The 17,646-nt window shown below is 38.6% G+C and overlaps 1 protein-coding gene across 1 annotated transcript in view; it reads left to right on the forward strand.

Annotated features, from left to right (window-relative positions):
• Positions 1–1,194: 1,194 nt before the first annotated feature.
• LOC131996191 (uncharacterized) overlaps positions 1,195–17,646 on the forward strand; it is a 76,193-nt gene continuing 59,741 nt past the window's right edge. The window contains exons 1-2 of the mRNA XM_059365653.1: positions 1,195–3,012; positions 3,068–3,181. Coding sequence (XP_059221636.1) covers positions 1,195–3,012; positions 3,068–3,181 — 1,932 coding nt within the window. The remainder of the gene's footprint in view (positions 3,013–3,067; positions 3,182–17,646) is intronic.

Raw genomic sequence — 17,646 nt, forward strand, 5'->3', positions numbered from 1 at the left:
AACCAAATATCACTATTTAAAATTTTATATTCGCAAATTACACTGGAAAGACACATTGCACTTTTCACTCAAATCTATTATTTACAACAAAAATCAGCTGTTCTCTGTCAAACACAATACTGGTTGGATGTTGACAGTGTTGCCACTTAAACTCAAAAAAACATCAGCTGAGTGTACTAAAAAACAGAGTTGCCAAGTAACAACAGAAATATAGCATTGCCAACTAAGATTACATTTAAAAATGTCTCAAACGCCCGTTAAAACAGATTCTGTTCAAATGTCTCACTCGGCCAAAAGAATGCTAGTTGATACTTCTCCGGAAGATGTAAATTCGACTGAATCGCAGAAACTAGTTGGAAATGTACAATTGTCAGAGTTAATGAAAATGATGCAACTGTCAATGGAAGCTGTAATGGAGAATAAGCTGCAAAATGTAGCAACGAAAAGTGATATTGCTGAAATTAAGAATCACATAGCTGATATCGATGACAAATTCAAAGAGCTTAAAGCTGAAAACGATGCCATGCGATCAGAAATTGCTGAATTGAAAGCAGACAAAGAAAAAGGCCAAGAACAGATTCTCCGTTTAGTAGAGCAGAGTAAACGTAAAAATCTATTTGTCAAAGGTATTATGATGAAAGGTTCCCCAAAACGATCCGTAGAATATTTTTTTAAAAACACATTAAAGCTAGCTGATGTTAAAGTAATATCAGCCCGGGCTATATACTCATCAAGAAATAAAATAAATACGATCGTAGAAATGCAAGACGAAGAAATGGTGAGACAAGTACTTAAAAATACCAACAAATTAGCCGGTACTAATATTATAATCGAAAAAGATTTGAGTGAAAGAAGGCAGCAAAACAAAAAGGTCTTATTCCAACTGAAGACTGAAATACTTGGAATCGACAAAACACACAAAGTTTTTGTAAGAAATGACTCCATAAAGATTGGGACAAAATGGATGTCATGGTCAAGGACCGGAGAGTTAATGTGTGGAAAGAACAAAGCTGACGCGGAACTAAAAGATTTATATGGCGATAAGTTTAGTGCATTAGATCTTAGCTATAATAACTTATTAAGCAAAATTAATCAAAAAAACTAAGTATAAGCAATGTAGATAAAAGCCAAACTGTAACTGAGGATCGTTTTTTAAATATTTTGTCATATAATGTACATGGGCTAGAAAACAAAATGCTATACGTAGACTTTTTTAAGTATATAAACAGTTTTGATATATTTTTTCTCTTGGAAACTCATATTTGCGCGGATAAATGTGAAAAATTTAGTAAATACTTTGGCGATTTTGAATTAGTTTGGCACTATGCTGCAAGAAATTCACGGTTTGGAAGAGGAATTGGTGGTTGTTTAATCGGAATAAGGAAGGATCTGAAAAAGTTTGGTGTTCAACATACACATACAACTGAACAAGGAATAAACGTAATAAAGATTATTATTAATGGCTTAAAATTTAACATCATACCAATGTACATGAGATTACAAACTTGGAAAGAAGAATTCTTAAAAATCGACTCTATACTCAGGGAATGTAGCATTGAAAATCCCATAATAATTGGCGACTTGAACGTGAGAATTGGATCATTGCAAAAAAACATCGATGAAATTTTTAAGGAGACATTTCATGCTGGTCTTGAGGAAAGGAGATCAAAAGATGCGGAAATAAATTCAAGAGGAAGAGACTTCTTGAAGCTTTGTTATGACCACGGGCTGGTAATTGCAAATGGAATGACAAATGGCGATGAAATTGGAGAATTCACCTTTGTAAGTACAGTTGGAACGTCGGTCAATGATATATGTGCGATCTCACAAGAACTTTTGTCGAGAGTACACAGATTTACAGTTGGGAATAAAATCTGGTCAGATCACATGCCAATAATTTTATCGATGATATATAGAAGTGAAAATATACCGGAAAAACTCAATACACTGTTACCAAAGCTTAACTGGGATAATCGCAAATATTTTGAATACCAGAATGAAATAAACAAAATCCTTACAACGCGCAGACAACTCTCCCCTTATTCATTCTCCGAAATAGCGGAAATAATACAAGAAGCACATCGATCTATAGCTACGACAACAATGACATTTTCAGGTCGTGAAAAATGGTTCAACGTTACATGTTTTAACGCAAGGAAAAAATCTTTTGAATATTTGGATAAATTTAGAAAGTACGCTAGTCGTGAAAATAGAGAAAAGTATGTATACTTTAACAAACGGTATAAAGAAATTTGTGAAAATGCCAAAGCCCAATATAATAACAGATTGGAAAGAAAGATAGACGAGGTGAAAGATTCTCATGATTGGTGGAAGATCGTTAGGGAGCTGAGAAACGAAGAAAGGTGTGGTAGCATACCCGTGAAAACGGAGGACTTAAAGAATTATTTCCAACAACTGCTAACCCACACAAAAAATTTTCCAGATATTCATTACGCCTATATACACTGGAGAGATGATGACTTGGATAGGGAAATATGTTTGATGGAAGTTAAAAAGGCCTTAGGCAAAGCAAAGCTAAATAAAGCACCAGGAGAAGATCGTGTGCCATACGAATTTTATAAATACGCAACTGATGAATTGCTACAAGAAATAACATGTACTTGCAACGTTATTTTCGAAAAAGGAGAAGTAGACAAGTCGTTCGTTAGAAGCATTATTTACCCAATATTTAAAAAAGGTGACAAAACTCTTCCCAATAACTACCGTGGAATATCATTCATGAATTGCTTACCAAAAGTGATGATGGGTATTGTCAAAGATCGACTGGCTAATTGGTCAGAAAAACATGGAAAAATAAATGAATATCAAGCTGGATTTCGTAAAAATTACTCTACCGTTGATAATTTGTTCAACTTATCCTCAATAATACACTTAAACTGGCACAAAAACAAAAAAACCTATGCTTTCTTCGTAGATTTTAAAGCTGCGTTTGACCGAGTATCTCGAAAAGCCATGATATACAAACTTCATACCATAGGAGTATCAACAAAAGTAGTTAACTTTATTGAAAAAATATATGAAGAAACTAATTTTTCTGTATGGACAGGCCAGGAACTCTCCAGTGATTTTAATACAACCACAGGTGTTAAACAGGGCTGCTTATTATCTCCTCTCCTATTTGCTTTGTACCTCAATGACCTACATGAATACATTGGTGGTGGTACCACAGTGGATGATCAAAATATTCGACTTCTGATGTATGCCGATGATATCGTCATCCTAGCTGACGAAATAGACGTGATGCGGCGTATGATACAAAAACTGGAGGAATATTGCAAAATATGGAACATGGAGGTTAACATGGAGAAATCAAAAATAATGGTATTTCGGAAGGGAGGAAAGCTTTCGAGTAAGGAAAAGTGGCTGTATAATGGAACAGAGATCTCAATTACATCGGAATATTCTTACCTGGGGTTGACATTTACACCTAAACTCTCACTCCGGAAACAAATACAGGAGAGAAATCAATTAGCCAAAAATAGCATCAACACCACTTGGAATTGTTTCTTATCAAAACCTAATGTGTCCATAAAAACAAAATGGAAACTCTTCTTGGCCATTAGTAGGTCTATACAATCATATGGATCACAAATATGGGGGTTTTCTCACTTTGATGAAGTTGACCAACTGACACTATATTTTTTAAAGAAGATATTAAAAATGCCAAGTTTTACTCCAACGTACATAATGATGTTAGAGACTGGTGTCGAAAACGGGCATATATACACTTTGAACAACCATCTTAACTATATAACGAGAATTTTGTATGATTACAAAGATGATAGGCTACCTAAAATACTAGCCAAAAAAGTGATGAGACACGAAATATTTTGGAAAACGCATATAAATTCTTTAACTCTGCAAAATAGTACAGAAGCTTTCACGCCAAATCTGTCAAAACAATGTTGGTTACAAAACATTCAAAATCTCCTCCAAAACATACGTGCAACAAAAACAAATGATGCACTTTCAAACGCAAATAATACACACCGCTTCTACAGTAAGCTCCAACCTACTTTTGGGGGATTATACTTTGTCGAACCCTTGATGCAGGACGAACTGATGTGGATATTAAAAGCTCGAAGTGGGATGTTTTCATTAAATTCCAACAGGTTCCAAACAAATTCAAATCCAATATGTTCAATGTGTAATACAGTTGAAATAGAAAACATTCAACATTTCCTGGGTCGATGCCCAGCTCTCAAAGAATTCCGATTAATGTTCTTCCAAATGCCCATAATTAATGAATCTGATTTAATAAATATTCTCAATGGAAATGTTATACACTGGAAAAGTTTAGCCAGTTATCTAAAAACTTGTATGTTATATAGAAACCAGTTATTGTCTGAATTTAATATATAAAAGAAAGGAAAAACAAACTCGTAAATCTCTAGTATATACACTATATTTTAATAATGGACAGACGACCGAAGGTCAATGTCAAGAAAATATATACTCAATTTATTCTTTTAGAATGCTATGTTTATATTGCTATATTTATATGAAAACATTAATGAAATTAATAAAGAATACTACTACTACTACTTAAAAAGACAGACGGACATAGCTAAATCGAATCAGAAAGTGATTCTGAGTCAGAACTACTCTACCTATCAATGGGTCTATCTCTCTTCCTTTTGGGTATTACAAACAAATGCACTAAGTTATAATACCCTTTACCACAGTAGTGGTGTAGTGGTGGTGTTTGCAAAGATTCAGCTCAATATCTTTATTTTTATACCCTCCACCATAGGATGGGGGTATACTAATTTCGTCATTCTGTTTGTAACTACTCGAAATATTCGTCTGAGACCCCATAAAGTATATATATTCTTGATCGTCGTGACATTTTATGTTGATCTAGCCATGTCCGTCCGTCCGTCCATCTGTCCGTCTGTCTGTCCGTCCGTCCGTCCGTCTGTCCATCCGTCCGTCTGTCCGTCCGTCCGTCTGTCCGTCCGTCCGTCCGTCTGTCTGTCCGTCCGTCCGTCCGTCCGTCTGTCCGTCCGTCTGTCCGTCCGTCTGTCCATGTTAATTTGTGTACAAACTACAAGTAGCAATTTTCATCCAATCGTCTTCAAGATTGGTACAGTCCTGTTTTTCGGCCTAGAGACGAAGCTTATTGAAATTAGAAAAAATCGGATCAGATTTGGATATAGCTCCCATATATATGTTTGTCCGATTTGCAGTAAAATGGTCATTTGAAAGGAAGGATTTTCTTATAACTCTCAATATTATTGGGGAGTTTCATAGAAATCGGTTCAGATTTAGATATAGCTCTCACATATATATATATATATAGCCCGATTTTCTCTCCTAGAGCCATTGCAAGCGCATTTATTGAACAATTTTCCCAAAATTTTGTACAACGCCTTTCTCGACGACTACCACAATATCTGAGAAGTTTGCCTGAGATCGGTTCAGATTTAAATATAGCTCCCATATATATGTTCGTTCGACCTTGAGAAATATTGCAATAAAGTGCTCATTTTTTAACCGATTCGCTCGAAAGTTGCAGGAAGGATTTTCTTATGACTCTCGATATTACTGGTGAATTTCATAGAAATCGGTTCAGATTTAGATATAGCTGTCATATATTTATACCCTCCAACATAGGATGGGGGTATACTAATTTCGTCATTCTGTTTGTAACTTCTTGAAATATTCGTCTGAGACCCCATAAAGTATTGTAAATATATTCTTGATCGTCGTGACATTTTATGTCGATCTAGCCATGTCCGTCCGTCCGTCCGTACATCTGTCCGTCTGTCCGTCCGCCCGTCTGTCCGTCCGCCCGTCTGTCCGTCCGTCCGTCCGTCTATCCGTCCGTCCGTCTGTCCGCCCGTCCGTCCGTCTGTTCGTCCGTCCGCCCGTCCGTCTGTCCATCCGTCTGTCTGTCGAAAGCACGCTAACTTTCGAAGTAGTTAAGCTAGCCGCATGCGCCTGCGCGTTGCTTATGAGAAAAAAATCATTATGGAGGATACGCGTTTCTTTATTCGCAAAAAATTTTCTCCTTAATAGCATGGGAGAGTGTAATGTATATGCATTGTTGGGATGGAAGTGGTTATTTCGTATCTTGTCTTCTTTTAAAAAAATGTTTTTGCATTTCTATTTAAAAGGCGTCTAGATTATCTCCAAAAAATTCTCGATACAACTTTCAAAGAAAAAAAGTGGCTTATCGCTTCAACATTTTATGTTCAAATTAAAAATTTTTACAAGCAATTCTTTGTCGTTTAAATTTTTTTTTTTCATTTCCACACAAAAAAACATTATTTTTCCAGGACCTATGAGGCATACAAACGATGCATTTTTTTTTTAATTTCCTTTTTTATGCACTTCCTTTCTACCCACTTCTGGTAATTTATGAAATTGCAATGTTTAAAATGCACACTTTTCGCAATGTTGTAAAAATCAACTTCATTATTTATTTAATGGGCATGAAAGGAATTCTGTTCGCGTGTTGCATCTCCTTTTGCGGGCGAACTGGTGAGATGGTGGTCGAATTGGTGAGGGTGGTACTGGTGCTGGTGGTCTGTGCGATTAACAAACGCAGTGCATGGAATTTCGTTGCCGCGTATCGTGTATCATGAATTTTTTAAAAAATAATGAATCCGCTGCAGCGGAACCGAAACACCGAAGTGATGTGATGTGCAACCGGCACGTTTTCACATTAAGCCAACTCAATGCCAAATACAGGGGCTGAGAGGTGGGTGGGATAAGAATTTCAATGCAAGGGACTATTGAATCATTTTGTATGAAACATGGCAGTTTTAAGCTGCCATGCATATGCAATGCAACATTGCTGTGTGAGGGGGCAACAAGCGGAAGGTGCATTAAGGTCCAGGAACTTATTGTGGAAATTATGTGCAAAAAAAAAAAAAAAAACACAACATGATCTGCAACAACGACGAAAAACGCAAGATAAACGAAGTTAAATATAAACTCCAGTCACCGCAAATGTCCCCACTTTTGTCCATATGTATATTTTGTTTTCTGTGTGTGTGTGTGAGTGTGTGTTTTCTTTTTTGTTTATAGGCAAAAGTTAATAAATAATGATTTTTTCGCCATTATGGTCTTTTCATTATGGGCTACGGACCACTGCGAAGTCGAAGATTATCCTTTACATGGTCTTGGTTACTGTTTAAACACCATCGCGGGCAAAGTTGGCGAATAATTAATCAGATACTGCTTGTCCGAGTGAAAGTAGATTATACTCTTTCGTTCAGAGTTGGTGGGAACTTATTTGGCGGTGGGCTTTGAAATCCATAGAGCGAGTGGGTTTATTTTTACTGCTGGAATTGAAGGGCTGAGCGAACAGCATATGCATACGAAATTTAAGGAATTGAAAGGCTTAAATGCAACAGCTATTATTTCAATTATTATCGGAGGCTACCGCAGCGCAGAGGTTAGCATGTCCGCCTATGACGCTCAACGCCTGGGTTCGAATCTTCGCGAGACCAACAGAAAAAATTTTAGCGGTGGTTTCCCTTCCTAATGCTGGCAACATTTGTGAGGTACTATGCCATGTAAAACTACTCCATAAAGAGGTGTTGCACGGCTATAAAAAGGAGGCCCCTTATCATTGAGCTTAAACTTGAATCGGATCGCACTCATTGATATTTAAGAAGTTTGACCCTGTTCCTTAGTGAAATGTTCATGGGCAAAATTGGCATTTTGCTATTATTTCAAAGATCAGCTACAAAATAGGAAGGGGAATTAGGATATAAGATGAGGCGGAATGATGCTGAGATAAGCTTATAACAAGTAAAAGCTTGCTAAGTTCGGCCGGGTCGAATCTTATATACCCTCCACCATGGATCGCATTTGTCGAGTTCTTTCCCCGGCATCTCTTCTTAGGGATAAAAAAGGATAAAAAAGGATAAAAGAAAAGATTTCATCTGCAATTTGAGCAATATCAAGATATGGAACGGTTCGGACCACAATTAAATTACAATTAAAACGTATGTTGATTGTCATGAGAGGATTCGTCGTACAAAATTTCAGGCAAATCGGATAATAATTGCGTCCTATAGAGGCTGAAGAAGTCAAGATCCCAGATCGGTTTATATAGCAGCTATATCAGCTATGGCACAGTTGTTGGATATCATAACAAAATACTTCGTGCAAAATTTCATTCAAATCGGATAGGAATTGCGCCCTCTAGTGGCTCAACAAGTAAAGATTCAAGATCGGTTAAATGGCAGTTATATCAGGTTATAGACCGATTTGAACCATAATTGGCACAGTTGTTGAATATCATAACAAAATACTTCGGATAAATCGGATAAGAATTACGACCTCTAGTGGCTCAAGAAGTCAAGATTCAAGATCTGTTTATATGGCAGCTATATCAGGTTATGGACCGATTTCAACCTAACTATACACAGTTCTTGGAAATCATAGCGAAACACGTCGTGCTTAATTTCATTCCAATCGGATAAGAATTGCGCCCTCTAGAGGCTCAAGAAGTCAAGAAGTCAAGACCCGAGATCGGTTTATATGGCAGCAATATCAGGTTATTATCCGATTTAAACCAAACTTGGCACAGTTATTGGATATCATGTCAAAACACGTCGTCCAAAATTTCATTCCAATCGGATAAGAATTGCACCCTCTAGAGGCTCAAGAAGTCAAGACCCAAGATCGTTTTATATATCAGGTTATAGACCGATTTGAACCATAATTGGCACAGTTGTTGAATATCATAACAAAATACTTCGGATAAATCGGATAAGAATTACCACCTCTAGTGGCTCAAGAAGTCAAGTTTCAAGATCGGTTTAAATGGCAGCTATATCAGGTTATGGACCGATTTCAACCTAACTATACACAGTTCTTGGCAATCATAGCGAAACACGTCGTGCTTAATTTCATTCCAATCGGATAAGAATTGCGCCCTCTAGAGGCTCAAGAAGTCAAGAAGTCAAGACCGGAGATCGGTTTATATGGCAGCAATATCAGGTTATGAACCGATTTGAACCATACTTGGCACAGTTGTTGGATATCATAACAAAACACGTCGTGCAAAATTTCATTCCAATCGGATAAGAATTGGAGGCTCAAGAAGTCAAGACCCAAGATCGGTTTATATGACAGCTATATCAAAACATGGACCGATACGGCCCAGTTACAATCCCAACCGACCTAAACTAATAAGAAGTATTTGTGCAAAATTTCACGTGGCTGTACTCCTTCGAAAATTAGTGTGCTTTCGACAGACAGACGGACGAACGGACGGACATGCCTAGATCGACATAACATGTCACGACGATCAAGAAAATATATACTTTATGGGGTCTCAGACGAATATTTCGAGTACTTACAAACAGAATGACGAAATTAGTATACCCCCATCCTATATTGGAGGGTATAACAATTATGGCATTTTTTATAAGCATAACTTACTATTTTAATATCTCCCGAATTTCCGTAATATTTTTCGCTTGAGCAGTTGATTGTTGTTGTTGTAACAGTGTGTTGTGTTCTATCTTTCGTCTGCTTGATTCTGTTGAGTATCCAGATCCAGGAACTCTGCAACTAAGATGGGGTGCGTCCAGAGGTATCTGGTATCTGAGGCGAGTGGGTCTGGCTGGGCAGTTAAACAGGTGACGTATAGACCCTGTTCACAATCAGAACGTAAAACCTGCACGTTGGCATCAATCCTTGCTCTGTAGGAATTGAGGCGGCTGCATCTGCATCTGCATCGAAATTGAGCTAGAAATACTCTGGTTTGCCGGGGTACAATGGGTGGCGGTCGTTCTCCAAGGACCGGTAGCTTTTTGCAGCATCTGTTAACGTGTGTGCATGAATGTTGTCTAGACCCGGTTGATATGACGCTTCATTCTCTCTTGTATATCTACCTTAAGGCTTCGGGGCGTTGGATACCTATCCACAAGATGGTGATGTGGATGGTCTCTGCGATAATAGTCCAGAAGGTATTGCTTAGACAGCATGCAGTTATATCTTCACACGGGATCTTTGTCTCCTGATAGAGATGGTCCACGAGAGATCTGAGGGAATAACCCATCGCAGTTCGAAATGCGGCATTCTGATAGTTCTGAATATTATTCCACTGCGTGTCACAGAGCTGACAAGACCACACTGGTGCTGAATAATTTACCACAGACCGGCCAATTGCTCTGTACTTGGTCAACAAGGTTTGTTTGTCAGCACCCCAAGTGCTGACGGAAAGTGACTTGAGGACCTTGTTTCTATTTTTGACTTTACCGCAAATTGCTGTGGCATGTGAGGAGAATTCGTAAGAGCTGTCAACTGTGACACCAAGTACTTTGGGACACTTGATGGTACGAATTGTCACTCGACCATCACTTTTAGCTCCCTACGCACCTCATACATATATTTATAGTGAACTAGTTGGACAGGGCCCGCTCGCTGCACCTTTATTCACTCTCTTATTTCTACTACTGCCAAATTTCTTTCATTTGTGCCTTATATCGCTATGGTCGGCGAGTATGTCCGGTGTGGTGGTATTTTTGGTGATGAGGTGCACCCCTTGTATCAGATTCGTACTCTAGTCTCAAATACCTTTAATTTGAGCCTAATATTGTCACTATTGATCTAGACGTCGCCCTAGACATCGACCCATCTCCAAAAAAGAAATATTTAGCTTTTTTAAAGTTTGGAAGTTAGATCTACTTCATCCTTTTGGTTTTAATGGTGGGTTGGAGTAGCCAAAACCTTTGCCCCGAATGTGGATAACAAACACCAAGGAATACATTTTGTCAGATTTGTACTCTACTTTTAAAAAACCTTTCATTTGATACAGATATAGCCCAAAGCGGTAAAAGTATCCTGTAGGGTGATGTTTTTGGGGGTAGGGAACCCCCCAACACTTAAGGTGACATTATAATTTTTATGCCAAGTTCGCATTATACTCTTAAATACCTTTTGTTTGATACCCATATTATCCCAATCGGTAAATATGTCCGTTCGGATGGGTTTTGGGAAGGGGCGTCCCCCCAGGTTATTTGACACCAAAGTTTTATACCAATTACGTATTTTTAGGGTACCATAAGGTGCCATACAAAATATCGCTTCGCCGAGATCTGGCGTTTTTGAAAATGACGGTAACTGGGAGGGTCCCCCCCTTCGGATATCAAAAAATTTAGTATCCTATTTTGTACCCTATTTGCAAATTCTACCATCTGTGAAAATTTCATGAAAATCGATTTAGCCGTTTTTGAGTCTATACGGAACAGACAAACAAACAAAGCGCAAAAAATTAATTTTTATATAATAGAAGAAGAAGAAGATAGTGTGGCTGAATATTTGGTGGCAGATATCTTCAGATTTCTTGCAGCGAAATAAGAGGCAAGATCGTTGAGGTAGATGTTTTACCATTCACAGTCGTCATCAATGGGTAGGGGCCCCTAATGCCATGATCGCTCAGTCGTCCCCATATGATACGATATCTATGCTGTCTGGAGGAGGTGGAATACATGGTAGGTAGAGGTTAAACAGTGCCGGAGATATCAACCCGCCTTGGGGAACTCCCTATCCCTAAATTCCACAAATGACTAGCGAGCACACAGAGCACAATTCGCGATCCAGGCCTGGCTGGAATGACGTGATGGCGATGTCCTCAAATTGTTTGGCATGGCTGACCGTGTCGAATGCCTTCGATAGGTCCAGTGCCATCAGGATCGTCTTGTCACATGGACTGGGCCGATTGAAGCCACGGCAAATGTATGCAGTGATGGCATGCAAAGCAGTTGTTGTGCTATGCAGTCTTTGAAATCCATGATGATGCTCGGTGAATGGAAATTCTCCAACGAGGCTCTGGAGGATTAGTCCGTCAAGCTTCTTGGCAACTGGTGAGAGAAGGGAGATCGGTCTATACGACTCCATTTCACATGGGTCCTTCCAGGCTTCAGCATCAGGATCACTTTTCCCAGCTTCCAGACATCGGGAACTATAAGAGTGTTCAAAAAGTAAAAGCGTGCTAAGTTCCGCCGGGCCGAATCTTATGTACCCTCCACCATTGATTGCATTTGTCGAGTTCATTTGCCACTATCTCTTTTTAGGCAAATAAAGGATAAAAAAAAGAATTGCTATGCTACTGGAGATATTTCAAGTTATGGTCCGATTCGGATCATAATTGAATTGAATGTTGGAGATCATAGTGGAAGTTATTGTGTAAAATTTCAGCCAATTCGAATAAGAATTGCGTCCTTTAGGGGCTCAAGAAGTAAAATAGGGAGATCGGCTTATATGGGGGCTGATCAGGCTATAGACCGCTTCAGACCATATTTGGTACGTATGTTGAAGGTCATGGGAAAAGCCGTTGTAAAAAATTTCGGCCAAATTGGACAATAATTGCGCCCTCCAGAGGCTCAAGAAGTTAAGATTTGGTTTATATGACAGTTATATCAAGCTGTCGACTGATTAAAACCACAATTGGCACAGCTGTTAAACGTCATACCAAAACACGTCGCGCAAAATTTTACCCAAATTGGATAGGAACTAGTCTCTGTAGTGGCTCAAGATATTGAGATTCAAGATTGGTTTATATGTTAGCTATATCAAAATATAAACCGATTTGAACCATACTTAGCACAGTTGTTGGAAGTTATAACGAAACCGTCCACCAGACCACAACTCCGTGTAGCGTTATGAGTATGACAACTTCAGTATATACCCAGTGCATGACGCGCGGTCTAAACCTTCAACTTTTGCCAATGGCTCTCTTGCAGATATATAGGGCAAAAGTTGCCTTTCTTGCTCTTTCCAAAATGTTGGGTTTGAAGTTAAATTTCCAGTCCACAAAATACCCAAATATTTTGCGCTTTCCGTAAATAAAACATTATCTCCTCCCGAGGAGACAGGTGCCACACTAGGTAACTTGTGTCTCCTGCTAAAAAGAACTACTTCTGATTTGCAAGGATTTACGCCTAGACCACCTTCGGTACCCAACTTCGCTGTTGCACGTAGAGCTTCCTGAAGTATATATCTTAGAGTGCTGGGAAACTTTCCCCTAACCGCCACGTTAACCGCTTACGCGACCACTTTTACACCTTTTTCTTTCAGAGACAATTATATATTGTTGATGGCTATATTCCAAAGTAGAGGAGACAGTACACCTCCTTGTAGTGTTCTTCTGCTGACCCATGTTATTACATCCACAGATCCCAAGCATTCCGTAATGCATTTTTCAGTAAGTAAGTTATTACCAGTAAGTAAGTTATTAGTTCTCATGCCTAGAAACTCAAGTTCCTTCATGATTGACGTCGGTTTAACATTACTGAAAGCTCCTGCGATGAAAAGAATTGCTATCATTGTATATTTTTTGACAACAAGAGAACCCTTTATGCAGGCAACTTGGTCGTGAAGGGCTGTGTTTCTATTAACCTCTCTAGAGTCTTCAGTATAAAGGTTGGCAAACTGATAAGACGAAATCTTTCGCTTTCGTATGGTACGGTTTTCCTGCTTTTGGAATGAAAATTACCTTTGTGTCTTTCCATCCCACAAGTATATAAGTCTTGCTGATGCAAGCAGAGTATGGGATATATACTCTGCTTATAAGCCAAGCCATCTGACACAGCTTACAAGTCAACAGGCGAAATATCATCAGCGCCTGGAGACTTAAAGGAGTCAAAGCTATTTATCGCCCAAAGGATGATCGACTCAGACACAATTTCTCTAATAACTTCCGAAGAATGCACTGATATCCAGCCTCTTCTAGCGCCATGTTGTCCATTGGAGAGTTCCCCGGAAAATTTTTGTTAACGAGTAGTTTCAGTGTTTCCTCAATAGACGCTGTTCATACATTCTCTGACTTCTGACTGTATCCCACCATAATAGGTCTCGAGATTTGGATTTCCCTTAGGCTTCATATGTATCGTCCACGGAGCTACAGAATTCCACCCAGGAATTGTTCTGAATCTTTTTCAGCTCGCTCTGGCATTATCTTACCCCAGCCTTATACACGTCGCACTCGTGGCTTTCGCCATGTAGAAGAGTTTTCTGCAATTCTTTCTTAGACCTATAAGTTATGAAGTCCATAATGTCGTAGGTTGTGTACACCGCGGTCTGGCTTCAGGACATGTTGATATAAGCGAGTCATTTAGGCCTATGTTTATAACCTCCTCTGTATCCACTTCCATATCAGGTGTCGATGGTATAGTTGTGCAGAATGTGTGCCAAGATGAATACCAATCCGCCTTTCTTCTTTTAGAGGAGGGACCATTATTTTGCTGCTATTTTAATAAAAACAAGTAAAAAGGCGTTAAGTTCCACCGGGCCGAACTTTGGATACCCACCACCTCTGGTTGCTGAAAATATCGAAGAGCATAACACAACTCACTGTCCCAAATTTTGCCACAATCGGACAATAAATAGGCCTTTTATGGGCCCCAAAAGCTTAAATCATGAGATCGGTCTATATGGCAGCTACATTCAATTTTGGACCGATATGGGCCAAATTGAAGAAGGGCATCGAAAAGCCTAACACAACTCACTGTCTCAAATTTCAGCGACATCGGACAATAAATGCACCTTTTATGGCCCCAACACTTAAACCGAAAGATCGATCTATATGGCAGCTATATCAAAATCAGAACCGATCTGGGCCAAATTAAAGAAATATGTCAAAGGGCCTAAGACAACTTACTTTTCCAAATTTCAGCAAAATCGGATAATAAATGTGGCTTTTATGGGCCTTAGACCTTTAATCGGAGGATCGGTCTATATGACAGCTATATCCAAATCTGGACCGATCTGGGCCAAATTGAAGAAAGATGTCGGAGGGCCAACTCACTGTCTCAAATTAAGTAAAATCGGATAATAAATGGGGCTTTTATGGGCCTTAGACCCTAAATCGGGGAATCGGTCTATATGGGGGATATATCGAGATATTATCCGATATAGCCCATCTTCGAACTTAGCCTACTTATGGAAAAAAAAGAATCTGTGCATAGTTTCAGCTTAATATGTCTTTTTTTATACCCTCCACCATAAGATGGGGGGTATACTAATTTCGTCATTCTGATTGTAACTACTCGAAATATTCGTCTGAGACCCCATAAAGTATATATATTCTTGATCGTCGTGAAATTTTATGTCGATCTAGCCATGTCCGTCCGTCTGTCCGTCCGTCTGTCTGTCGAAAGCACGCTAACTTCCGAAGGAGTAAAGCTAGCCTCTTGAAAGTTTGCACAAATACTTCTTATTAGTGTAGGTCGGTTGGTATTGTAAATGGGCCATATCGGTCCATGTTTTGATATATCTGCCATATAAACCGATCTTGGGTCTTGACTTCTTGAGCCTCTAGAGTGCGCACTTCTTATCCGATTGGGATGAAATTTTGCACGACGTGTTTTGTTATGACATCCAACAACTGTGCTAAGTATGGTTCAAATCGGTTTATAACCTGATAAAGCTGCCATATACACCGATCTGGGGTTTTGACTTCTTGAGCCTATAGAGTGCACAATTCTTATCCGATTGGAATGAAATTTTGCACGACGTGTTTTGTTACGATATCCAACAACTGTGCCAAGTTTGGTTCAAATCGGTCCATAACCTTATATAGCTGTCATATAAACCGATCTTGGGTCTTGACTTCTTGAGCCTCTAGAGAGCGCAATTCTTATCCAATTTGAATGAATTTTGGCACGTAGTATTTTGTTATGATATCCAACAACTGTGCCAAGTATGGTTCAAATCGGTTCATAACCTGATATAGCTGCCTTATAAACCGATCTGGGATCTTGACTTCTTGAGCCTCTAGAGGTCGCAATTATTATCCGATTTGCCTGAAATTTTGTACGACGGATTCTCTCATGACCATTGACATACGTGTTTATTATGGCCTGAATCGGTATATAGCCCGATACAGCTCCCATATAAATCGATCTCTCTATTTTACTTCTTGAGCCCACAAAGGGCGCAATTCTTATTCGAATTGGCTGACATTTTACACAGGTCTCCAACATATAATTTAATTGTGGTCCAAACCAGACCATATCTTGATATCGCTCTAATAGAAGGGCAAATCTTTTCTTATATCCTTTTTTTGCCTAAGAAGAGATGCCGGGAAAAGAACTCGACAAATGCGATCCATGGTGGAGGGTATATAAGATTCGGCCCGGCCGAACTTAGCACGCTTTTACTTGTTAAAGACTGTAGCTTAATTTCAACAAACAGACGGTCGGCCGGACATGGCTAGATCGTCTTAGATTTTTATGCTGATCAAAAATATATATATACCTTATGAGGTCGGAAATGGATATTTCGATGTGTTGCAAACGGAATGATAAAATGAGTATACCCCCATCCTTCGGATCGATTTACATTGTCGCCAAAATATTTGGAAATTGAATTGTATGATTAATCATTTCAATCGTTTCCAATATTCCTTAAGGTTGTACTCCCTTTTTGAGGCTTTCATACAACCTTTTAAAAATGTTGTCGCCTTAAATTGCAAATACGATTTACCTAGAAAACAAGAATTAAATCTAACACTTTATAAAGTATTTAGTAACAAAGTTCCATTTTGCCAATGGTCAAAGGATTATCCATAAATTTTCTATCTTTGAACATGGACACAATAATGGTCAACAGCAATGACAACATTATCTCTTTCCATAACTTTGTGGCATTTGTTTTTGGGAATCACAAAAAAAAACGAACAACAAATTTTGCTGTGGTTTGGAGTGTTTTGTATCCTGATTTCATATGTTTTTGCTGTGTTTGTTTCTTGTTTCTGTTGTAGTTTGGCAAAACTTTAATCCTTGAACTTGTCTACTACTCATATAGCAAAAGGATATAAAATTATCCACACAAAAACTAAACACAAAGCCCAAAGCAAAGACCTTAAACTCTCGCCTAAAGTAAAGGGAAATACGAATGAAAAGGGTGCACAAATAGGAGTGTTCTTACACGCAAAAATATATGACGTTTGGAACTTTTTCTTTACAAACAAAATACTTTTATCACAAAATTTTGCTTTTATTTATGTCGCGTAACGTTTCTCTTCATGAAATCATACGTTAGCCAAAAATGTAACATTATTGAACGTTAGCAACTTTGTTTATTGTAAACCCTTTGGCAGCTTCTCCTACGGTAAATGATCTGGCTTTTGTTGTAAAACCAAAAACTTTTAAATTGCGAAAGTGCTTCGACAGGTGTAAACGATTATTCATGTACAGGACCAATAATTTTATTCACTTGTGTCTTTCCTGTTAGAGAGAAAGATTTAGTATTTGAGCGTATAGACCAGTAGTTGACAAAAATACTCACACTATTGTACATTACGTTGTACGTATATAAGAAATCCCAAGCAGGTCCATGGGCTTGCAAATAATTGCAATTACGTGCTCGCCGTTGGTATGGACACATGGTCAGATACAATATTTTTCCTTTTTATACCCATCACCATAGGATGGGGGTATACTTATCTAGTCATTGCGTTTGTAACACCTCGAAGTATTGATCTGCAACTCCATAAAGTATATATATTCTTGATCCTCTCTACATTCGGATTCGATCTAGCCATGACCGTCCGTCCGTCTTTCGAAGCTACGATAGCGTTCGAACGTGTAAAGCTACCCGCTTGAAGTTTTGCACAGATACTTAATATTGATGTAGGTTCTTGAGGATTGCAAA

This window comes from Stomoxys calcitrans, chromosome 3, assembly GCF_963082655.1.
Source record: "Stomoxys calcitrans chromosome 3, idStoCalc2.1, whole genome shotgun sequence".
Classification (NCBI taxonomy): Eukaryota; Metazoa; Arthropoda; class Insecta; order Diptera; family Muscidae; genus Stomoxys; species Stomoxys calcitrans.